Raw genomic sequence first — 25,488 nt, 5'->3', positions numbered from 1 at the left:
TACAGTATGTATGTGTATATTTAATGTCTTAACTGTGCCCGTTTAAGTATTGACTATTCATATCTAATTTTACCACTGAAGGGAAATCTTAGTAGCTGAGCATAAAAAGAATAGGAGCATACTGCAACGCGTGTGAAGGCCATAAACGATATTAATTTTGGAACATAAACATACAGTATATGGCTGGTCTCGGTACTTTAAAGAAAACATACACGAAACATGGTTTCATTATGACCAGAATCTGTCTTGAGATATTTTTAACTTGATTTACAGTATTTGAGAGGTATGTCTTAACACCGATACTACAGTGCTTAAGTACTGCTCACGTCAAATTACTTTTGAGCAACTAATAAGAAGCGCGAAACGGTATGCGTTTTAGTTTCGTTTCGTGCTGGGACCCGTGGATTGATTAGAGATATCAAGTACATACAAGTCATTTTTTAAATGTTGTAGTTCGTCTTGAAAAAATGTTACGAGTACATCATCTATCAACAATTACACAGGTTCTGTTTCCATATTGCGGATTTTGGTTACGTAATATTATTTTCTAGATTTCACGTTGTGAATATATGATTTGGGCAAACAGAGCCGCAAAGAAGTACATTATGGGTTGTTGTTTTTTTTATGCAGTTTTATCTAGAACAAGCGATGCTTAAACCTTTGTCTGATTCTTGTGAAACTATCCACACGACAGTTACAGTACCTAGGAGTTGACTTCAGTGATGTCACTGATGGGATGTTTCTAAAAATCCATCCTCTGTAAAACGTCTTCTCTAGTTGTCCTGCATATGTATTCGCTAATGAAGCTGTGTGTTCTGAGCCTGGATCTCTACATTTCTGTATGAACCAGCTTAGAGGGCTAAAGACAGCTTGTGTTTAAATTGAGTGTAAGGCAATTTATGCTTCTAAAGTCATGGTCAGCATTTATTATTGTACTGTGCTGTAAACTTGTTCTGTGCCAAGTCACATTATTTTATAGCGTTTTTATAGCGTTATCAAATCCGGTGGAGTTTCCTGACTCCCATGTCACATGGTCTGTGATTGAAACTTGTAAAACCGGTTTAATTCGTCACAGCCAGCACTCCGGTTGTAAAGTAGAAGCAGGCGAGATTTCCAGCGAAAAACACCTCCCCCTTCTTCAGGTGTGAGGGTCTTCTGCTCAGAATGAAACGCTAAAATGTAATGTAGGCTCTGAATGGGTTCAATTGTGATTTGGGCTTGATTAAGGTCGCTGCCTTTCATCTAAAACCCTACTTGAATCCTTCTAAACTAAAAATCAGTGTTTGTGAGTTCTAAATAAAGAGGTATCCAGGTAACAGTGAAACGGGCGGACAGTCTGGGGAGATCGCCCATTTTCCATGTAAATAGTTCCCTGGTTCCGCACCCCTTGGTGTTTCTCTCGCTCTCTCTCGGGTCACCTGATCATTAGCTCGAAAGATTTGAGTGCTTTGTGTATATTCTAATGGTAATGGGGGCAGGGTGTGTGGGAACAGGTTTGGTTGAAATTGCATTGGAGATCTATGTTCTTCACACCTGAAACATTTTCTCTGAAAGCATTTTCTTCGCAGTTTAACCGATCTTGTTACAGCATGTTACAGTTTACTATTATTAACCATATTAATTTTAAGTGCTTAATGTAAAATCTTGTAAAAATATATTTTCATTGTTCAAATATACATTAAGTCTGACTATCATATAATAAGTTAAATACAAAACTAAAGAAAAAATAGGGTTAAATATAATTCAAAATATTTTGCTAAAAATGTTAACTGTTTATGAATAATAAAATGTATTAGCTAAGTAGGATGGCACAGTTGTTAGTATGTTTTTTGTTTTGTTTCTTTTTCATAAATACAACAGTAGTACCTGATGTCTCAGTGGCTTTCAAAATTAAATTATGCATGCAAACCTGTGAACTAGAAAGATAACTAAGATATCCATCCATTTATAATGGTGGCAAAGTGGTTAGCATTGCTATCTTGCAGCACTGGGGTCCTAGGTTCAATTCCTGCCATCCTGTGTGTGTGGGGTTTACATGTTCTCTCTGGGTTACATGGTTTTTCTCCATATGTGTGATATGACTCCCTCTCGCACTCCAAAACATACTGGTAAGTTAATTGGTTTATGGGAAAACTGGCCCTGGTGTGTGTGTGTTTGTGTCTGTCTGTCCTGTGATGGACTGGCGCTATGTCCAGGGTGTATTCTGCCTTGTGTCCGTTGCTTACTGGGATAGGCTCCAAATCCTCTGTACTGGATAAAGAGATTAGAAATGGAAGTAAAGGCACTGTGTGGATGGAACTATACACAGTGTTAGAAACCCACTATGAAATGGCAGCATCTCACTGAGAATAAAATATTTTATACTGCTGGCTTAAGGAAACAGCCTTTCCACCTCTCTTGCACATCAGTATCCATACCTAGTTATTTAAACAACTTGCCTCTAATTATAAACATCTTAATATGCTGGCTCTGTGGATCCGCATCAGCTATGTTTGCCCATTCCTTCAATTCATGTGCATCCAACACACAGTTCAATGCCAGCAACTACACATAATCTAAAATACAATCCTTATTTCAGTATCTATGTAAACATATAGTCTGTTAACTTCATCATCTTCATCAAAAGTATGCCTAACCCCATTAGGAAGTGTTCTTGTTATAAGTGTATTCCTCAGCTTTCCCCAAACTATCTTCTTCTTGCCAACATCTCTAGTCTTTTATCCTGCAATAACTCAGCCAACACTTAAATCTCCAAAAGCTGCTTGTGTTAATTTCTTTAAATCACAAATATCATGTGTAAATACTGGCCATGTAATACTCTGCATTGTGGAATAATAGTTTATTTTAAAGGGAACTAGAGAAACTAAGAACTAGAGAAATCTAGTTTTTTTCTAGAATTAATAAATGCACATCCTGTTCACTGAGGAAATTAAATCCACACTGAGCAATCTTCAATATGTTCAGAATATGACAGCAAGAATCCTATCAGGGATGCATTACACCTGTTTTCAAGTCCTTGCACTGGTTACCTATCAGATTTCGAGTCAACTTCAAAATCCTTATCCTCCTTATATACTGTCCTACAACTGTTATTATTGATCTCCGAATTATTGTACTTGACATGACTTCATTCAGCCTTTCCTGAACGTCTATGACAGGCAGAGAGAGTGCTGTTTCTGGTGCGATCTTTTACAGCTGACATTTCACTGTTTTAAACGAACAAGAAATTAGATTGCTCATAAATCACTTATTCTATATAAACACAGCGTAATTGCCCTCCGAAAATCTTCTTTTTCTTGTTCGTCTTAGAGACCTTGCTCGAAACTGATTTTAGATGTCAGAAAGGATTTATTTTCTCTGTATTTCCTACATTGCTTTGTCGAGATTTTAACTTTATATCTAACTTTATATCTAGGCTCAGATTTCAACTATAAATCGTACAGTAATTAATAGCAGTAAATACTGATGTTTGTACATAAAAAGTCATGCCTTGGAGTATAGACCCCCAAAGGAATGCCATAGACTCAAACTGCAAAATAAACACATACAGAAAGAAAGTATTTGTATTGTAATTGCAAATCCTGGTACTGTATGAGTGATTGGTATGACTTTCCTCATTACAAATCTCTTATTAGAATTTAAATTTCTCTGTAACTCCAGGTCAGAACAGAGAAAATGTAACTGCCTTAAGGAGTTTACGATTATGAAAAATAGAAGGATAAGCATGATACGTATGTCTTCTGTCATTTTCTAAGTCATGTTACTGAGCACCAAATCTTATTGAGAATATGAATCCATTTAAGGTTTATACCATTAAAGTAACGGTTTATTCCATGCTGAAAATGTTTGTACCAGACTTTTTTGAGGCCTGTTTAATTGTGTCTGAAGTCTGATGTTGTAAATTTTATTGTTAAAAAGATCCATGAAAATGTCACTACTAAAGTTAGCTGGTACTGTTGGTACTGTAAGTGGCAAGTAGAGCTCATATTTTAGATTTTGTGTAGTTGCTAGCGTTGAACTGTGTGTTGGATGCACATGAATTGAAGGAATGGGCAAACATAGCTGATGCGGATCCACAGAGCCAGCATATTAAGATGTTTATAATTAGAGGCAATTTGTTTAAATAACTAGGTATGGATACTGATGTGCAAGAGAGGTGGAAAGGCTGTTTCCTTAAGCCAGCAGTATAAAATGTTTTATTCTCAGTGAGATGCTGCCATTTCATAGTGGGTTTCTAACACTGTGTATAGTTCCATCCACACAGTGCCTTTACTTCCATCCATTTCTAATCTCTTTATCCAGTACAGAGGATTTGGAGCCTATCCCAGTAAGCGACGGACACAAGGCAGAATACACCCTGGACATAGCGCCATTCCATCACAGGACAGACAGACACAAACACACACACACCAAGGCCAGTTTAAATCTAACCTCAGAACCTTTCTTTTCAGAAGACTTAGTGTCTGTATCTGCTTCATTTTCTAATTTTGGTAGCACCTCTAACTGCTTGTCTTTCTTATATGCATTTACTTTGTAATCTGTGGTCCTTTTATCTGTTTTTACATCTACTGTATTGCTTTGACATGCCACCTTTAATGGTGATATATCAAATAAAGTTTTTTATTATTGTTATAGGGAAACATGATCAGATTGTCCCTGGTTCAGAAAAAAATATCTAAAGTATACTAGTTTGTCACTCTTCTAATTCCCTTTGCTAAATGACTTTTCATACTAATCTGATCAATCTAACTGCCAGTTTTCTGTGCTTTCTCTATCCTGCTAGATTTGCAATTATTCTGAAAATTTTCATCTTGAAATAACTCATTTCTAAATACCTTTTTCACTGTTAACATCTTGCAGCAACTCTGCGACAAAATATACACTCTGACAGTTCATCCTGCTACTAACATTAAATAGAACAAATCTTAAGATTTCTATATTTATGTCTTTATTTAGTGGTTTCATTAGTGACAAAGGCTAAACTTTCTTGGAAAAATGTCTTTTATGTGTTGTGGAAAAAACTGACTTGCTTTAACAAAATATGTTTACAAATCCTTTCACCTGGCATTTTCGTAGTTAGAAATTATGGAACGCTCTGTTAAAAGCAAGGGAGTTTTTATGTCCGTTGCAGTTCTTTTGCAACATGAATATAATTATATCGTTATTAATTTCTTGAGATACGCGATTCCATATTATATTCCCTTTTAATCAAATTCTAAAAGTATGCTTGTTGACTCCGGTATCGTGTTAGTTAAAGACTTCAATGCTTAAAATGTTTAGGGAGAAATGGAATACTGGTGTGTATTTTTTTCTTTAAAGTACCAAGACCAGCCATATACTGTATGTTTATGTTCCAAAATTAATATCGTTTATGGCCTTCACACGCGTTGCAGTATGCTCCTATTCTTTTTATGCTCAGGCACTAAGTAAAAGGAGATGCTTCATATTGCTTGACTAATTTTAAAAACTAAGTTAGAAATGCAGACGCTCCCTCGGTGCGCTGCTCTGGTGCGCCGGCTCTTACACAGTGCCTGTCTGCCGTAAGCGTTACAATATACATACCCAACACTGCTTGTACCCATCTGTCATGCAAATAAAACACCTTGAATTGAATTGAATTGAGGGGAGAAGGGGGGGATACTAAAGCCAATACTGGCTCAATGGGCTTTGACGTGCTAATGCGTTGGTTTAACAGTCCGGGTGTGGCAGGCTTCCAATGTCAACTCGACTCGATTGGAAGACAATGAACGTATTTTAGCCCTAAATGAATTAATAGCAAACATGGTTTACATAAAATACATTTTTCCAAGAAAGTTTATAATAATACGATCTATAGTTGAAATCTGAGCCTACTTTAAAAATAAAGGAAAAGCATTTTCAGAGAGCAATCACGCTGTGTTTATGTAGAGAAAACGATTAGGTTTATGAGCAATCTAATTACCTAATCGCTTAAAACGCTATATAAAATAAAGTTTATTTAGAGATGAATGATCAATGTGGTAGTTTAAATAATGTGAGTCAGGAAACTAACACAGCGCCACCGGATTTAATAACGCAATAAAAACGCTATAAAATAATGTGACACAGTACAGCACAGTACAATAATACTGACCATGACTTTAGAAGCATAAATTACCTTACACTCAATTTAAACACAAGCTGTCTTTCTGTATGAACCTCTAAGCTGGTTCATACAGAAAATGTAGAAATGCATTAGCCTGATTATGATTAAAAACACATAATTAAACACGCGTTTGCGATTTAAATCAGAACACGATTTAAATCAATATAAATGTTTATATTGTAACGCATACTGTCCAGCCTCCATTTCTCTATAAAAATTTACTGTTGCACACACACACATAATATCCATAATATCGCTTACCTATTTTTTCGAAGAAATGTTTGTTAAAATAAAAGTTCAGCACCAGCTGGATTCGAACACACAACCTGCCAGTTGGTAGTCACGCACCTAGACCAGTAGGCTACAAGAGAGCTCGCATGATCAGGCAGGCGAAACAGCCCTACACAGCCCTGCCGCAGTACACGGATATAATCATACCGTTATTAAATTCTTTAGATACGCGATTCCATATTATATTCCCTTTTAATCAAATTCTAAAAGTATGCTTGTTGACTCCGGTATCACGTTAGTTAAAGACTTCGAAGCTTACAATGTTTAGGGAGAAATGGAATACCGGTGTGTATTTTTTTCTTTAAAGTACCAAGACCAGCTATATACTGTATGTTTACGTTCCAAAATTAATATCGTTTATGGCCTTCACACGCGTTACAGTATGCTCCTATTCTTTTTATGCTCAGCTACTAAGATTTCCCTTCAGTGGTAAAATTCAATATCTACAACGGGCACAGTAAAGACGTTTACAGTAAGTCTTTCTACGACAGACCAACGGACCACGAGTGCCCCTGTCGGTCAACCAATCACGCACCGCGGTATCCCGTGTCATCATACCTGCGGTATCTGTACCGCGGTGTCTGTGCCGCGCACTTTGAATGGCTGCATCTGTATGGTACTTTGAAGTACAGTACTGTAACATTCATGTACTGGAAATCCACTTAATATGAAATTGTGTAACTGAAGAGAAAGTTTGGACCTGAAAATAAAAAGAACCAAAATAAGTATTATTGTTTCTGAACTCTACAATATAACTATAATTATGAATATAAATGTAAATGTTTACATATCAGGTAGTAAAATTAAATTTAAAGTTTTCAAATTAAAAACAATAAACAGCATATGATTACAAACAGAAGTTATGTAAGTAGCATTCTACTTGGCTTTCTCCAGAACCACATGGAATTATTATGGAATTATCTGTTCCTTCTCAGATTGATAACTTCTTAAATACATATCCCCTTAAATATAAAAAAAATATATTTTTCCTTAAAAGGTTTTAGCACCTTTAAAAGTGAATTATATTAATTTAAATCTATAACAAATACATTATTATTGTTTATAAATTATTATTACTAAATGTGACTTTTGTGAGAAAAGGTTGTACCACAATGGGCAAGTTCCTCTTTAGATAAAAACCAACTTAAAATTTGTCAAGGGACTGTATACTAAATCATATCCATTAATTGGGTTTTTAGTGACCCAAACACTTTCCTAAATTATGTGCTGTACAGTTTATTTGTAGCATAGTTGACAGTGAATTCTGTTTTCATTCATGGTAAAAGCAAATACCACAATTTGGCTTTCCTTTTAAGATGCCCCAAGTGCTTATTTTATCTATTTGAAACTTTGCAATCCTAAAGCAAAATGCTTTTTAAAAAATAGGGTATTTTTTTCTTTTCACAAATTCTCAAAGCATTGCCAGTAGTAGCAAAAAGCTGTTTGGTTGTTAAGTTAAATGAGAATGTTTTTATTACTGTATATTGACCTAGAAACTGGTTATTTTAATGACCCATTATCTGTTTGTCTTTGGAAATATTCCCTGCTAATTAAATGAAAATGGCTAGTGTAATGGAAATTAAATGGAAACTTACTATTAAATATATCCATCACTAAGCAATGCTTGTAGTTTATGTACAGTAGTTCATGGCACTGGATACATGAACTAAGAGCCTACCTTTCCCAGTGTTCTGCATGTTCAGTGATCCAATCAGAGTGACATACTACTGCAACGACATGTAATGAATGTGCAAAAAAGTTTTCTGACTATCATTTATTTTTCTATTTTTAGTTAATGGTATTTGTTTTTCGTTTAATTCTGAAGATGAATGCCATTGCATGAAAATGGCATTGCAGTGGTCTTGTTCTTTAACATGCAGTGCCTTTTAGCCCCTTCCTCCAGTATCCCCAACTGTGAGGAGACAGTGCAACCATCAAAATGCAAGACACTCCCGTGTTACATCAGATAAGTTACGCTGAAAGGCATTGCATGTGAAAGACCACACGACCAACAATCTCTAGGAAGCCTGGAAAGAGTAAGGCAATTAAAGATGCCCTTAAACAAAAACCAATTAACATGCAAATGAAATACTTGTTAAACAAACCTTTGCTAAGTTTAGTGTTGCTTCACAAATACCATACACAGTAAACAGCACTGAGCATATTTTTACTTCTCCTTCAAAATAAAAAATAAGAAACAATTATGTTTTCCTTCCCAACTTAAATATACGACAGGAGTAGTGGTTGCTCATCTTCTACTCTCATGCATTCTCATGCACATTCATGCACTCTCCTCAACGAGCATCACCTCCAACTCTTGCCCTCTGGCTAGTCCCTTTCAGGGAGTATCAGCAGACATCCCTCTATTGGTTGGTCCTGTTTTGCTGGGCCAGCTCTACTTTTTTTACCTTACCTGTGGGCTGACATGACAACAACCAAGGCAACTACTCTTAAAGACCTTTCCCTGCACCTTGATAACACTCTCTCACTGGGAGCCACCCTGCTCCCTCACTGTATGGGGAGCCTACTCTGCTCTTTCACTCAAGTCCAGAGCCTTCAGCTTCATCTTCTCGTAACCAGTCAGCCCTCAGACTTCCAGGTCACCCTCCAGCCACTGACATCATCTTCCGACGCCACTAGGCTGGGTCTCAAATTTCCAAGACAAAGTCTCCAGCAACTCTGTCTCGCACTGAGACTTCTCACACTCATTATACCAAGTTTCTAGCACCTCACTCTCATGCTGAGACTCAACACACATTTTAAAACTCACAAAATCTCTCATGACACCTCACTCTCGCATCCCAGGCCGTGAAACTCGTAGCTGCTGACGCAGCTGCTTCCCCTTCTTCTCTCTACTGCCTTTACTTCAACATACAGCATCGATCAGTGGCATCCTCACTTTGTCACCACTACATGCCCATTACAAGATATCAGTGGTTAGACTGACCCTTTACCCTGATACCATGTATTGTCAGGGAGATGGTCCCTCCTCCATACCTCACTCTCTGATACAAACACAAAATCACACTGCTCTCACTCACCAGACTTCCTGGACAGCCCTGTATTTACACTTCCAAAACAGGCAGCTGGAATTGTTGTTCTTTCCCTTCAAGTTGCCTCTGAGATTGACACTAACATTATGCTTAGTAACCTATTCAAGGTACTCATCTCTCTCATCTCATCTCTCATCTCTCAGACCTTTTCTTTCCTATTTATATTATTAGCAGAATCTCACATCCACTACTCTCTAACATTGTGTACGGATGCAGCTATTCAAAACAAGTGGGGTATGCTGCGGTATAACACGGTGGGCGTGTCGCGTCAAATGTGGTATAACGCGTCATGCTACGTCATACCGCAAATTACCATATGCAAATTAGATTATGTTAATAGTATCCGGAATCACCTTGTAAAACTGCCAGGAGGAGCTAATAAAGCTTAACCTCTCCTGTACAGCATTTGAGCTGTCACCAGAAAATGCTGGTTTCGAATCCCAATCACTGCTGAGGGACAATCTTTATTCAATTAAGAATTTAAGTTGTATACTCTCTAGACTTTTAAATTTAAACTGTGTATAACAGCATGTTAATCATCATACATTAAAAAGTTGGTATATTTTATGAAAGCAAGATTGCTCAGTTGGGCAAAAGTACACAACCTACTTTTATCATAAATATTTTAATTATGCAGAAGTATCTTATGCATCAAAGTCTTTACCGAAGATATTACTAATAGTATTAATAATCAATGACCTTGGACAAGCGTAAACTCAAAGTATTACCCTGGTCCACATTCTTTGTAACCATCTTTTGTAAGAGGACCCGGGGAAGGGTCATTTATAACCGGTATTTCCGGAACAAAACACTGAAAATACTCGATATAGACCTGGGCAAGATGGCCACCCAGGATAACTAGCTGACCCGCTATTGGAAAAAGCCTATGCAGCGTAACAAGGAGACACAGCTGAACTACATCAGGAAACAGGATATAAATGCCCCAGAAGCGATGAGCCGGTGCGGAAGCTGATAAGATGAAAGCGTTTTGGAGGAAGGAGAGATTTAGGATTGTGTGGGAAGGAATTTAAGAATAACGGACTATTGGATACGGTTTATGACTAAGATTATGGATTGCGACTTGGATATGGTGCAGAGTAGTGTGGACATACGGACTTGGAAATTTGGATCATTTAAGGATACTGGCAACGGATTACGGAACGGATTTGGGGAGACGTACGGACGAAGAACAAAGAAGATCAGTGTGGTGTGAGTTAAATCTCTATTACAGCTGTTTTCCCCTGGCGACATCACACTTTGTAAACTAAAATACTTTATTTTTTTATTGACAAAAAGTACCACCACAGCATTTCGTTGATCCGATCACGCATTCGTTTCCAATCATACAAAGTAAATCTTGAGAATCTCCGATTCGCCATGCCTTTCACATGCTCATAAAATATATTATTTAGGAACATAAACATATTACTGTATGTAAACTGTACTGTATATGGTTTGTCTTGGTAGTTTAAAGAAAAAATACACACCAGTATTCCATTTCTCCCTAAACATTTTAAGCATCAAAGTCTTACATGTGATAATTTCTTAACGTTTTTACGTGCTCCTTCTGACCATATTACTGTACGTTTATATACTTTGTGAAAAGTGATCAATTTAACCTTTTCTGCGAATACGCTCATTATCGGATTAAACAAAAGCATACTTTTAGAATTGGATTAATAGGGAATATAATATTGATTTGCGTATCTAAATAATTTAATAACGGTATAACTATATTCATATACTGTTGCACAAACAGTAGTATAAGACTTTCCATTGATACAGTATGTGTATGGCTGTTTCAGTGACTGTCACATGACTTGCCTTGGTGGCATGATAGCTTAAACGACTGTTTTATAACCCTGAGGTCGGTTGTTCAAACCCAGCTGTCACTATGAGTTTTCTTTTAACAAATAAACATTTCTTTGAAAAACTAAAATAGCAAATATTATTGGCATTATACTGACCTTTTTTATATTTCTACATATCACAACATGTTCGTACTGTATGTAAACAGCGGTACCGGAGGGTGTAGGGCGCAAATCCACTTGAGCCCGAAAGCCCTACATTAATGTTGTGCATTTGCCTGGCGCTGTGCGGTTTTCATCTCTCTCTGCAGGAGTGCTGGCTGTGCCGAGTTAAACCGGTTTCACAGGTATTTTCAAAGTAGATTAGGGCGAGTCTTCCAAAGACACTCCACCTTCCCCCACAGACACATGTTTTCTTAGAAAAACAGATTCACAACGCGAAGCTGTGTCAGTCTTCTGTGTAAAAAATGAGTGAGTAAAGTATAGGAATTGTCCTGCTGTCAGCAGTATTGTGTATATAGTTTTATGTACAGACTGCAAAAAGTTTCACAAGTAGAGGTCTTTAAAATTAGGCTGGGCAAACGATTTTTTTAATTCTTAAAAAATAAATCAAAAACGAGATATAATGATGTGTTCCTGCTTAGTCAATATTTTTTTAATTCTTAAAAAATAAATCAAAAACGAGATATAATGATGTGTTCCTGCTTAGACATTGCACAACTTTAAAAGCTATAAAAACAGGTTTCGATAGTTAATTACCACTTTTTATGCACGAAAAATGGGTGATTTTTCTTCCTCTTGATCAGCTTAGAATCTGTCTATGCTGTAAGGTTTTTACTTCCTATTTAAACGTTTAAAATACACGAATTTCATAAAAAACAACACGTTTCGAATAGAAAAAATCATATTCTGTTGTCTTTCTGGTATGTAGAACAGATCAGCAGGTGTTTTTTCCCCAATCAGAGGCTTTGAAAACAGTGTACCGCCCACTATGCTGTGTCAGAGGGGGAGATCTCACCGGGAAGGAGGAAGCACGGAGCTCAGTATTGCACTGAGCTGTAAAGCACCAATTCCGTCTGTGTTCATAACTTAAAGTTTAAAATTAAACAACGTAAATCATTTTTTTTACTTCTAAGTCTCTTAATTATCATTAAGCACAGGTTTCTTTTTTGATACCATCATTAGACAACGCAGGAACTTATTGTACTTTCTAATGACATTACACGTGGAAAGATTACAGATTACGGATTTTAATTGTCTTTAATTTTGTTATACATTTTAGAAAAGTTTCATTTATGCTTACACCACAAAACTATTCTCGATTGTATTTCTGAATGCTATGTATAAAAAAATCTTGCAGCTTACTCAAGGATTCTAAGATGATCACGAGGAAGTGTATTGCATGTCTAATGGTTTAACCCCATTTTCCCATTTTGATTAAAATCGCAAACGCGTGTTTAATTAAATGCCTTTATTGATTCACAATCTGACAATGCACTGACTTCCTCATGATCATCTTAGAATCGTACATCATACGTGTTCAACAGTACAAACATGTTGTGATATGTAGAAATATAAAAAAAGGTCAATATAATGCCCGTAATATTTACTATTTTAGTTTTTCAAAGAAATGTTTATTTGTTAAAAGAAAAGTCACTGCAACAGCTGGGTTTCAACACCCGACCTCAGGGTTATAAATCAGTCGCTTAAGCTATCACGCCACCAAGGCAAGTCATGTGACAACTCCTGAAACAGCATATACACATACTGTATCAATGGAAAGTCTTATATTACTGTTTGTGCAACAGTATATGAATATAGTTAAACCATTATTAATGTATTTAGATACGCGAATCAATATTATATTCCCTATTAATCCAATTCTAAAAGTATGCTTTTGTTTAATCCTATAACAAGCGTATTCGCAGAAAAGGTTAAAACGATCAATGTTCACAAAGTATATAAACAAACAGTAATATGGTCAGAAGGAGCACGTAAAAACGTTTCGAAATAACCACATGTAAGACTTTGATGCTTAAAATGTTTAGGGAGAAATGGAATACTGGTGTGTATTTTTTCTTTAAAATACCAATACCAGCAATATACAGTTTACATAATATGTTTATGCTCCTAAATTCATATCGTTTATGACCTTCAGATGCATTATGCTCCAATTCTTTTTATGCTCAGCTACTAAAATTTCCTTTTAGTGGTAAAATTCCATATAAATATTCAATACTAAGCGGATTAAAATGTGCACAGTAAAGAGATTAAATGATTAAATCTTTTCACTACCGAGCAATGCACCACGAGTGCCCCTGTTGGTCATTTTGGGCAGCCAATCACATACCGGGGTACGGCACGGTGGCGCACGCGTAGTTGTCCGTGGTACGGGTTTGTACCGTGCATTTTGAATGGCTGCATCTGTATGTTAACACGAGACCTGATCTTGTGTCTGTGCTGCTCTGAGGCTAGCTTCAGCTGGAACCTTTTTTTTCCAGATACACCAGTTATTTTATACTTCCAACCTAATCTACACAGCTTTCTTATACACTATTCCAACAAATGACAAATTTCTTCAGTCACCAATTATAATTTTCACAGCCATGATTACACTGTTCACAGTCTTCTCCAGCTCTTAGTGATTGACTTCTTAATCTCTACATTTATTAGATTTCTTTCTTCCTGTAAAATTCATCTCCCAGATTTCTGTATCTTTGTATCCCATTTTGTAACTCTTCTTACCCATTGTTACATTATTTTTCTTTTATTTTCAAATCATTATATTTTTCTAGTGTGGAACACTAAAGGTGACATTTTAAATTCTTTTTATGTTTTATAGTTATTTTCAGATTCAGGAGGAAATTTTAATCAAAAGGAAAAATGTTTGACAGTATTATTTTCCTTGATGATAAAATGACACAAAAGGTCAATGATGTGCATTTACTTTTCCATTTCAAATTATACTTTGTAAACTACATTATGAGTTTAAATAATTAAATCCTATTTCTCCTTATTCTGGTAGGTATACAAACCGACAGTGTTCTGTCTGCTAGACTGCAGATCATCAGAATTTATATCAGGGAGGATGGTCGTCTGGTTATTGAATTTAAGACACATGCCAAATTTAGAGGTAAGACATTGTTCAATGAAAAAAGTACAGGGAGGCTCGGGTACGGAGAAACCAAATAACGAGTGTCCAGAAAAAGAGAAAGCTGCGCAGGGTAAAGTGCAGGCTTCAGGAAAAAACTACCAGGGACCCTATGGGTCAGAAAAAATAAAAGGGAGGTTCGGGTATAGAGAAACCGAATGATGAGCTCCCGGAAAAAAAGGGAGGCTCAGGTAAGGAAAAATTGAATAGTGGGTGCCAGAAAAAAAAGAGAAAGAGGCTCAGGTAGGCAGAAACTGAATGGTGAGCCTCGTAAAAAGATTAAAGGAGGCTCGGGTATGCAGAAACGAAATAACGAGCGCCCTGAAAAAAGCATAAACTAAAAGGGATCCTTTTATGAGACAAGTAAAAAAATAAGTCATGGAGCTGCAACACTTGTGCAGACAAGACTGTCTAGCTCAGCAAACAAAAGAGTAGAGTGAGATAGAAGTGCAAGTGAAACGGTGCTTGTGAAAAAATGACAAAGTGCCGTCAAAGCGGCACCTTTGCTTTATATAGAAAATCAGAAATTAAATAATGAGCTGATTAACATGGATCACGAAAACATGATCTGGTCAGAGTAGCAAAACCCTGAAAAACCATGAGCCCTTGTGAGAATGGGGCAGTTTCCCCATTTCTAGCATCCGCTAGCCGAAGGACAACGTCATAACAGTGTCTGGACTAAGCAATCATTTCACTTATCCTGTATAAATTCAAAAGTCTAGAATTGAGAAGTATTTTAAATTTCAGTGCATTTCTTCTCGTTTTTTAGGCCAGTTTGTATTGGAGCACCACACCCTCCCTGGACAGAGGTCTCACCTCATGGCACCAGATCACCTGGGGGGCATTGACTTTGAGCTGCAACTGCTGTGGAGTGCCCAGTCTTTTGACTCCCCCTACCAGCTTTGGAGAGCAACCAGCTCCTATAGCAGGTGAATTGGAATTCGTATATTTCGTATTCGTATATTTGTGTAGAGTTCTGCACAAAGTAGAATTGTCTTTTTCAAAAGACACCCTTGTTCCTTGCTATTTGTGTTGTGTTTTCAGAAAAGACTACTCTGGAGAGTACACAGTCTTCCTTATGCCTTGCACTGTTCAGCCCACACAACCCTGGACTGACCATGGAGATAAGCCCCTCTCTTGTACAGCACATGCACCAGAGAAGTAATACCTTGCATTATTTCTAATGACTAATGCTTGATAGGGCACGTTATTTCATGTTCATCAGCATTTACATGATTTAAAATATTATTTAAATGCTTTTGACAGTGATAATTGATAATTAAGAAATGTTTATCCAGAGTGAAACAAACAATACAACAGTATAGAATGCTGAGATTTCAATGGAGTTTTGATTAATATTTGTATTGGTTAATATTTTCTTTAAATTCTGTCCTAGGTTTCTGGTTCCCATCGCGTTCCAGCAGACAAATCGCCCAGTTCCTGTTGTCTACTCTTTAAATACAGAGTTCCAACTTTGCAACAATGAGAAGATCTTTATGATGAATCCAGCTGTAGCAGAAATGTCCTTGGCTGAAATGGATTACAAAGGAGCCTTTTCTATGGGTACATTTTTTATTTAATTTTTTTTTTCATTCTCTGTAGATCTCAGTAAGGTTCCCCAAATATTTTCCCTTAGCTTCAAATCAAATTTAATTTATGATTTGTAACTGATACGTGAGTGACTAGGAGCAAAGATTAAGAGTCCTAAAGTCATTCAGTTCTCATTCAGCTTTAGTGAGTCCCACCTGCTACCTAAGGCAACAATACCTGCTTTTTTTAAAAAAAATAATGTAGTAGTGATTTGCTACATATTATTTTTAATTAAAATACAAAAATTTATGTAATTGAAACTTTTTATCTGGACTAGCCATAATGGGTTATATTTTGTCTTTTTTCCCTTCCCACAGGTCAGACTCTGTATGGCCGAGTGCTTTGGAATCCTGAACAGAACCTGAATGTGGCATACAAGCTGAAGCTAGAAAAGGTGTATCTCTGCACTGGCAGAGATGGCTACGTGCCTTTCTTTGACCCTACTGGGACTATTTACAACGAGGGCCCCCAGTATGGCTGTATTCAGCCTAACAAGCACCTGAAGCACAGGTTTTTACTCCTGGTATGTGTCATATTCTCAGAAATGTTTCATTATTAATTCTATATTCTTAGTGTATTTACCTTGCACACCAGTGCAAGAATATCCATTGAAGGTTTTTGTGTTGAATAAAGTACAGAAATCTTTATGTAATGTAATCTTTAGGTTTAAATGGAATAAATGTGTCTTAAATACATGCAGTCTTATCTTTTGTGCATAAATCTAAGATATTCTTAGATTTAAAATCAGAATTAGTTTTGTTGAAAAGTAACATGCATTTTTTTAAATTCTGATATTATAATAAGCTTTTATATAATTTCTCAGATGATTCAACTCCATTTATTTTTATATAGCACCTTTCACAAAAAGATTGTCCCAAGGTGCTTAACAAAGCAAGTGACCATACATGTTATACAGAACAGAATAGACCAGAAGACAACAGAGGCGAGACACCAAAAACTCCTTAGTAAGGAGAAAAAAAACATCTAGGGGTTCAAGGTCAACTGGCTCCCCAACCCCTTTGGGCATGCAAACATTATACAATTAAAAAAAAAGGAATAAATGAATAAGGGTATTCATCCATCATGTCTTCTGTATGTCAGTACTCCATGCAGATCTCTGTAGACCAGCAAAATCGTCCTAAACGATAGCTATATCCACAATGTCCCTCTTCGATCCATGGCAGTGATGCAGCATCCAACTCAGATGGTGCCCAGCCCAGGCGCCATCCGGACATGTGGGGAGGAGAATAGGATAGTTTGGTCAGAACAGATGTATCTACCTGGTGGGCTAACACAGAGACACACAATGGCATGTACAGCAACACCAGCAGCCATGGTTGCAGCAGGCTATAATTTAAGGTGTGAGTAGGCTATGCTGAAGTAATAGGTTTTCAGTCTGGGTTTGAATACTCAGATTGACTTGGCATCCCGAACATGGGGTGGGAGACTGTTCCATAAGCTAGGGACCCTGTAACTAAAGGCTTTACCGCCAACTGTTTTTTTATTAATGCGTGGAATATGAAGAAGACCTGCATTCTGTGATCAAAGTGGGCGACTTGGATTGTATACATTAATAAGTTCCATTAGATAGACAGGTGCCTGACCTCTGAGAGCCTTATAAGGAGAAGGATTTTGAAGTCCGCCCTGTACCAGACAGGAAGCCAATGAAGAGAGCTAAGTATAGGGGTTATGTGGTTGTACTTTCTGCTCCTAGTAACAATTCTAGCTGCTGCATTCTGAATTCACTGTAAGGTTTTGAAAGAGTGATGGGTGCTCCCTGATAGTAGGGCATTGCAGTAGTCTTACCTACTGTATACAAGAGCAATGTTATGTGTTTGTTTTCAAAAGTAACAGATCTTTTAGAAAGTCCTTTCCAATTCTTACTTTCATTTTACAGCTAGCATGTCAGTGTTTTTCTTCCATTGGTTCAGTACATTTCTTTTTTACGAAATAGTCCATTGTAGGTATTTTCGTATTTGAAACACACATTAAATTTACACTTTCTTGGGTTTATTCTTAAGCTAGATTTTACAATAATTAACTCCTCTTTCATCAGGATCGCAAACAGCCTGAGGTCTGTGACAAGTATTTCCATGATGTGCCATTTGAGGCTCACTTTGCTACTGATATTCCTGAACTCCAGTCAATGACAGCAATGCCTGGTGTAGATGGATTCACAATGAAGGTTGATGCCCTTTATAAGGTTGGTATTTGTAATAAATGCTATCATTAATGATACTTCCTCATCAAAACATTAGCTTGATTTATATTAAATTCCAGCTTCCAAATGATCAATGTAGGATCGATGGACTGAATGGAGTCTAAGGTTTACTTTTGTTTCTTTTCTCTAGAATTTGCAAAAAATATATATCAATTTCTTCATGACATAAACTATTGGAATACATGAGATTTTGCTTTCAGTTTTTGTGTCATATTCAGTACTTTAAAGATGGATAAATAATTTAAATAAATTCAATAATCTTCATTTCTACATTTCGTTTGGTAATCAGCAGATATTTTTTTAATTTAAATTTCACATCAAGTAAAAACATAACCTGAAGTTTTTGTTGATATACCTGTCTTTAGATTAAAGGGTAGGTGACGTCTAAAGATACCTTTTTCTAAAATTAAGTTACTTTCCTTGTCTCCCTTTTTTAGGTGGAAGCTGGTCATCAATGGTACCTGCAAGTAATCTATATAATTGGACCAGAGGCCATTTCAGGGCCAAGGATCCAGCGCTCATTGACCTACCAGCTGAAGCGCAGTCAGAGAGATCTTGTAGATAACACAGGGCGCCTGACTCTGGATGAATCACTCATCTATGACAATGAGGGAGATCAGGTGAAGAATGGCACCAACATGAAGACCCTGAAATTGGAAATGCAGGCAGCAGCCTTCACTGCACAAACAAGTAACTTCATAGGTGGTGCCATCGCTGCAGTAATCTTCCTGTTTCTCATTGTATTTACTTTTTGCTTTCTGTCCAAGAAAAGCTGCAGAAAGGGGAAGAAGAAAAGGCATGCAACAAATCTTGCAGAGAAGTATCCACTGAACACTAAAGTTGAAGACTGCCTGAGGAATGTAGATCATCTTGAAAAGAACTTAATCGGCAAGCACTGCACTGTGAAAAACAATATCCTCAATAAAAACCAAGAGGCCTGCAAGGTCAAAGAGGTCAAGCTTAAGCAGGTGAATTTAGTCAAATGTCATAACAATTTACATGATGGCACAGAGGTCTGATTCAATACAATGTTACAATTTTTTGTTTTCCGGCATTGTAATAATAAAATTACTGTATTTTTAGAAAAATATAAAAAGGGGAAAAGTCCTTTTCAGCTATGCAGTGTAACACATTTCACAACTGAGCTACCTCTTGAGAGCAAAGGACGAGCGTGCTATATTAACTTGATCCTGATGGTTTAGTCCCACTTCAATGACTTGCATTTTTCAAGTATGCAAAAGTGTACCATAAATCAAAAGTTATTCATCAAAAAACAAGTAAGTGACCAGTTATCAAAGTGTCAATGGACTCCCAGGGACCAATCTTTGTTCACTCCTTGAACATTCTTCTTCTTCTAATCACAGTGTGTTTGAGTCACAATCCAACATACTGTGATGTGAACTAGCTAATGCCTGATACATCTAAACAGAAGGGTACACAAATATAAGGTGTTCTATGGCAGCATAACAAGTGCAGCCCTATTCACTCTGAGCATTTTTGGGGATCCATGGAAAATGGGATGCTAAAACTGGGTAATGAATCCTATGTAGAAATGTATTTGTTCCCGTTCAGCAGATTTATTAATGTCAAGAGAGCATTAAGTATTGTTTTACTTTAAAATCACTAACTTCGCATGACAGCAGAAAAATGAAAAATAAAAGTTAGTTGAATTTTTTTTAACAAGATTTGATTTTTTAAATCTATTAAAATGAAAAAAACATTGACAATCCAAGTGGCTCAGAGACTTAACTTGTTGAGTTGTTTAGCTTTCCAATTGTGCATTTTATGTGACACTGTACAGCTAGAATATAACCACTATGATTTCTGAAGTATTATGAACGTCTTGGGTGTTTGTGTGGAACCTGGTGAGCTGTGTAAATATTCTGTGCAAAATTGCAATTACTTGACATTTAAGAACATCCAAGATCAGTGTGAGATGTTTTAAAATTCTCATGGCGTTTACAGAGTATAGATCAGAGTCCACATAAACCTGTATTTCCATATATCACAATACTAAAATAATTTTCAGCAGCCAGTTTTTAAAAATTGTTTCGAATTTTGTTATATGCATTATTTTAGTCAGACATCATCAAGTGTAACTTTTTGTAAAGCTGGTGTGCATATCCATCATGTGAAGGGAAACTTGAAATTGATTGTGGAGTTTTAGCACAAGTGTAGACTGCAGTTCATATTTTACTTTTTATATCTTTGAAGTGATTTTAAGTAAGTATCCTATGCTTTTAAATGCCTGTAAACATTAGATAGACTCCTTTATATATGCAAATACATATTATCTTAAATATTTTATTTACCCAACCTACTTAAGATTTGCCAAAAGCACTGAAATATCCACCAAAAATGTTTTTGTCATCATTATCACATGCTAATAGTGTCTTCAAGAATATTTTGTAACTGGGAATTGTTCTTCTACTTATCTTTCATTACGTAATATTATATATTCTTTATTTACTGTGTTATTTTGTGTTTTTATTATTTTAATAATAATAATGATTTGTAAAATCGCATAGTATTATGATGGTCTGTGAGAAACCATTTTGATTATTTGCCATAGCACTGAATTTACTACTGTGTATTATTAACTACTGGAGTAGTCAACGTTTGTAGCATGGCACACAAGCTTTTTATCACAATAAATAAGTCTTTTGGTGCTATATTTTCTTGATTTAAAAAATACTACCATTGCATTACCTACTGTAAATGGTGTATTCCATGTTTTTAGTAATGAAAAAAATAAAGACACTAACAATAACACATCTTCTTACTGTCCATATTCTTGCATTGTCCATTCTTATAGAGTTATAGAAACAATTAAAATAATCTACCGCAGCATGATATGTAATCAGACACTGTCAGGGAAACTTTAGCACTTGAACACAAAAGAATCCTTTCTGTTGTTTACAATGAAGTTATAAGATGATTTGAACATGATAGTAATGTGCTGATACAGCCACTCAGATTACGCATCGAAACCCATTGCTACGGCAAAATTACTTTGCTGCAGTGTGATTCATTACACTGCCGAAAAGCATCTTTGCTGGACAAAGAAGATCAGTAGGTGGCACTTCTGGGGATGTTTGTAAAAACATTTAATGTTGTCCTACTTCTTTAAATCCATTTATTATGGATTATTAATATGTTATCATTTAAGCAAAGGGAAATTCTGGTATCTGAAAATAAAAAGTTTCCGAACATCATATATTAATAAACTATATTAATTTATTAATATAAATATATTTATAAAATATAAACTGTACTGGTAGCTTTAACCAATATTGTTAGTACTGTCTTGTTGCCTTAACAAAAAAAAAGAAAATTTGTACATAGCACAATAGTAGAAAAATACATTCCATTTGGTTTTTCATAGCAGTTAGGACAAGGACATTTTTTTAATTTAATCAATTATTATGTAGTGTTATGTATTAATTTTGTAGCCGGTTAACATCAATTGGAGAGGACCCAGCTATAGAAACTGGCCATAAATCACTCAAAGTGATTAGCTTAGGAACTCCCAATTCCCACAAAACCCACTTGGCACCTTACTGGTGACTATGTCATGAGTCCCTTTGCTACCTGGCTGTGGTGACATCCAGCACATCCCACCCAGTGCTAGTGCTTCACTAGTTAACAGCACATGTGCAGAAGGACGTCACACAGGACATGAGATGAGAGTTTATTTTCTAAAAAATATATGTAATAGTTTCCAGAGGTATTCATAGGTCAGGAGTACTGCAAGCTGCTAGTGGGGATCAAACTACTGTCCCAGCCTATGCTGCTCCAGACTTTAATCTGGACTCTTTTTTTAACAGTACTAATGGTAAAGAAAAAAGGGCAGCTACAGAAAAAAAAAACAATGTATAAAATATCTTAAATCATAATTATAAAAACACAAAGTGGCTTTAAAAATCTAGTATTTAAAACCAAATATACACTTAAAACCTCAATGGTTTCTGTTAAAGGGCATCTTTAAAAATCCCTTACTCTCTGGTGATGAAATTGGAATAACTAGTTTTAGTGCAATTGTGTGAGTGCTATCTCTTTGGAGTCCCAGGTGATCTCACAGGACAAAGAAATACTGGTAAGTTCATTGGCTTCTGGGAAATTCGGTCATGGTGTAAGTGAGTGCTCTGTTAAGGACTAGCAGCTCATCCAGGATGTACCACGCCTTTCACAATATTCTCTTCAAAATATGTTTAGTTAAATATTGTAGATTTATTAACTACTAAGGTCAACTTAGTAAATAGTACCCATAACAAAACATACTGTATACAGTAATTCAATTTCCTTGTACTTTTCAATGTTAATGTATTGGCTTTGCATAAAATAATGCAAAAATATTCCTTTAAAGCAAGAAGTTACTCATTCTAAGCTTTGTAAATAGCTTGAAAGACAGGTTGAATCTTTAATCATCCATTAAATTGCCAATTTGTTTAAAAAGGATACAATGAAAGCCAGGGTCTAATCCTTTCTTTTTCTGACCTCTCAACTCAGACCTGTTTGCCAAGGGAGACCCTACCAGGAGCACAAGGCTCCAGGTGACAGCTCTATGCATCCCTGAGGTACACAAGCCCCACCACCTCGACAAAGTGACGATCCATGGGGGGGTCACTGGAGTGGTCGCATGAGCAAAGGCTCAGGCATGGGACGAGTTTGAAGAGGCCATGGAGAAAGACTATCAGATGGCCTCAAGGTTGTTCTGGCAAACCATTTGGCACCTCAGGAGTGGAAGGTGTGACCTCGCCCTGGCTGTGAAAAGCAGGGTTGGGGAAGTAACCTCTTCTGGGGAAATTGTTGAGCGGTGTAAGGAACAGTTTGAGGAATTTCTCAACCCGGTGGACATTTCCTCCTATCAGGAGGCAGTGACAGACATACAGATGCAGCCATTCAAAGTGCGCGGTACAAACCTGTACTTCAGGCAATTCACTACATCATACTGCGTCATAACGCGGTACGTGATTGGCTGGCCAAAATGACCGACAGGGGCACTCGTGGTGCGTTGGTTGTTCGTGGAAAGATTTAATCATTTAATCTCTTTACTGTGCACGTTTTAATCCGCTTAGTATTGAATATTTATATGGAATTTTACAACTAAAGGGAAATTTTAGTAGCTGAGCATAAAAAGAAGAGGAGCATAACGCATCTGAAGGTCATAAACGATATTAATTTAGGAACATAAACATATTACTGTATGTAAACTGTACTGTATATGGCTGGTCTTGGTAGTTTAAAGAAAAAATACAAAGCAGTCTTCCATTTCTCCCTAAACATTTTAAGCATCAAAGTTTTATAAACCGTTCCCCAAATATGCGATTGCACTATAGAATGAATTTTAATTTTTAAAATTTATTTACCACGAAAATTAAGCTGTTTACGTTCCTCTGCCTGAGAATATAGCCCCTCGTTGCTATGCAACGCAGAAACACAGCCACAAGTAACTAGCAAAGAGAGGACATTAGCTAGCCAATATGATAAAGGAATAAATGACTTTTTTTGTTCATTTCTTTAGTAGCACATTTATTTGAACATTTCCATCGATTGTACAAGCACTGAAAAACTGTCCAATCCCTAGTTCGTCAGTCATTTTCTTTTACTATAACAGACATAAAACCTCCATTGCTTTTAACAGAGCGTTTCATAATTTCTAAGAATGAAAATGATTTAAACTATGCGACACTTATCATTCAACGAGAGCTCAAAATATCACAAGGATCCTTAATAGCACAACAAAGACAGCAGAAAAAGATACATGTATCAGATACATGAAAATCCAAGCGTTTTTATCTACGCTTTCTTATCTACACTAAGAAGTAGTTGAAGAAAGATGTGAAGACATGGGTTTGAATTTAATCCTTTCTGTATGTGGTTTAGACTTCTAAGTCACAAGCTGGGGTTTATGGCAGGAAAGGGGGTTAACTAATAAGGATTCCAGAAGCAAGCTAGGAACCCCCCTGGGTGTAATCTTAAACTGACCATTTGGCCAGGACCTCGTAAACTGGCCAAATACCATGAACCCCCCTCTTTACCATCAGACCGAGTGACGTCAGAAACGGAGAAGAAGATACTATATAACCTAAAAGTTTGTACCGGCACATGGAACAATACTTCGGTTTTGTTGTTTCTTGCGGGAAGCAAGACTTCGGCTTTATTGTTCCTTGCATGCAATAAACTCATCTGTTTTACTTCATCTCAGGATCAAGAACCTTATTCTTTCTGTTACAACAAATTTGGCGTAGTCGGCGGATGCTCCAGAAGGCGCAGAACTTCCCATCGGCAGGAGAGACGGTCAGTGCGCACATTACTAAGAGGTAAGGACTCCTCTTTTATTTAAAAATCCCGACTCTCTCTGACCGATTGGGAAGTGTCTGCTGCCTGCGAGAATCGCCCGAGATGACGGAGTAAACGTGAGTTCCTGAATTCCTCTGAGCCGGGGAAGACACCGGTGTATGTAATGGGTGGTTTGCTGTAAGCCCAGAATTTGGTCTGGCAGGCGGTCCGCGGTATTGTGTACAGGCGTTCGAAGCTGGTGTATGCCTTAATTGCGCATGGAGTTTTCGAACGGGTTTTGGACCTTTACCGCGAAGTTCAGGACTGGTGTGGGCTTTAATTGCGCCCGGAGTTCTGAAGGTCAGGACTGGTTTGGGCCTTAATTGCGCCTGGAGTTCTGAGGCTCAGGATCGGTGTGGGCCTTAATTGCGCCCGGGGTTCTGGAGCAAGTGGTGCATTAAATGCACATAGTTCAGGACTGGTGTGGGCCTTAATTGCGCCCGGAGTTCTGAGGCTCAGGATCGGTGTGGGCCTTAATTGCGCCCGGGGTTCTGGAGCTGAGTGGTGCATTAAATGCACATATAATCCAGGATTGGTGTGGGCCTTAATTGCGCCCGGGGTCCTGAGATTAGCTACGCCTTGATCGTGCACGGATTGGCGTGGCGTGGTTTTTTGTTTTAAAGGAAACAGAAGTAGGAGGTATATATATATGTATGTTTTTGGTGTTTTTCTTGTTTGTGAAATACATATACACACGCACGACACTAGCATAAACACACCTCATAATAAAAGAGCAAAGCATTAAGTAGCAGGATTTAAAGGACGTTGAGACCCGAGAATCGCCCTGATTGAGCTCAGTGTGTAAGTCCACCCCGGGGCAAAAGCAGCGATGCTGGCATTCTGGGGATGGTGAATTACTGATCAAGAAAGGGGGTTTTCGAGGTCTCGTTCCTTACCTGTGAACGGTG

At 37.1% G+C, this 25,488-nt stretch overlaps 1 protein-coding gene across 1 annotated transcript in view; it reads left to right on the top strand.

Annotated features, from left to right (window-relative positions):
• The window catches only part of fras1 (Fraser extracellular matrix complex subunit 1), a 352,881-nt gene extending 331,875 nt beyond the window's left edge, over positions 1-21,006 (top strand). The window contains exons 67-73 of the mRNA XM_088911421.1: positions 14,302-14,409; positions 15,197-15,356; positions 15,472-15,588; positions 15,824-15,990; positions 16,335-16,540; positions 18,074-18,220; positions 18,676-21,006. Of these exons, the coding sequence (XP_088767547.1) occupies positions 14,302-14,409; positions 15,197-15,356; positions 15,472-15,588; positions 15,824-15,990; positions 16,335-16,540; positions 18,074-18,220; positions 18,676-19,257 (1,487 nt within the window). The 3' untranslated portion in view covers positions 19,258-21,006. The remainder of the gene's footprint in view (positions 1-14,301; positions 14,410-15,196; positions 15,357-15,471; positions 15,589-15,823; positions 15,991-16,334; positions 16,541-18,073; positions 18,221-18,675) is intronic.
• Positions 21,007-25,488: the final 4,482 nt, after the last annotated feature.

This window comes from Atractosteus spatula, chromosome 3 (assembly GCF_055471065.1).
Source record: "Atractosteus spatula isolate fAtrSpa1 chromosome 3, fAtrSpa1.hap1, whole genome shotgun sequence".
Lineage (NCBI taxonomy): Eukaryota > Metazoa > Chordata > Actinopteri > Semionotiformes > Lepisosteidae > Atractosteus > Atractosteus spatula.
The sequence above is the reverse complement of the archived record's forward strand: the minus strand, read 5'-3'. Positions and strand labels throughout refer to the sequence as shown.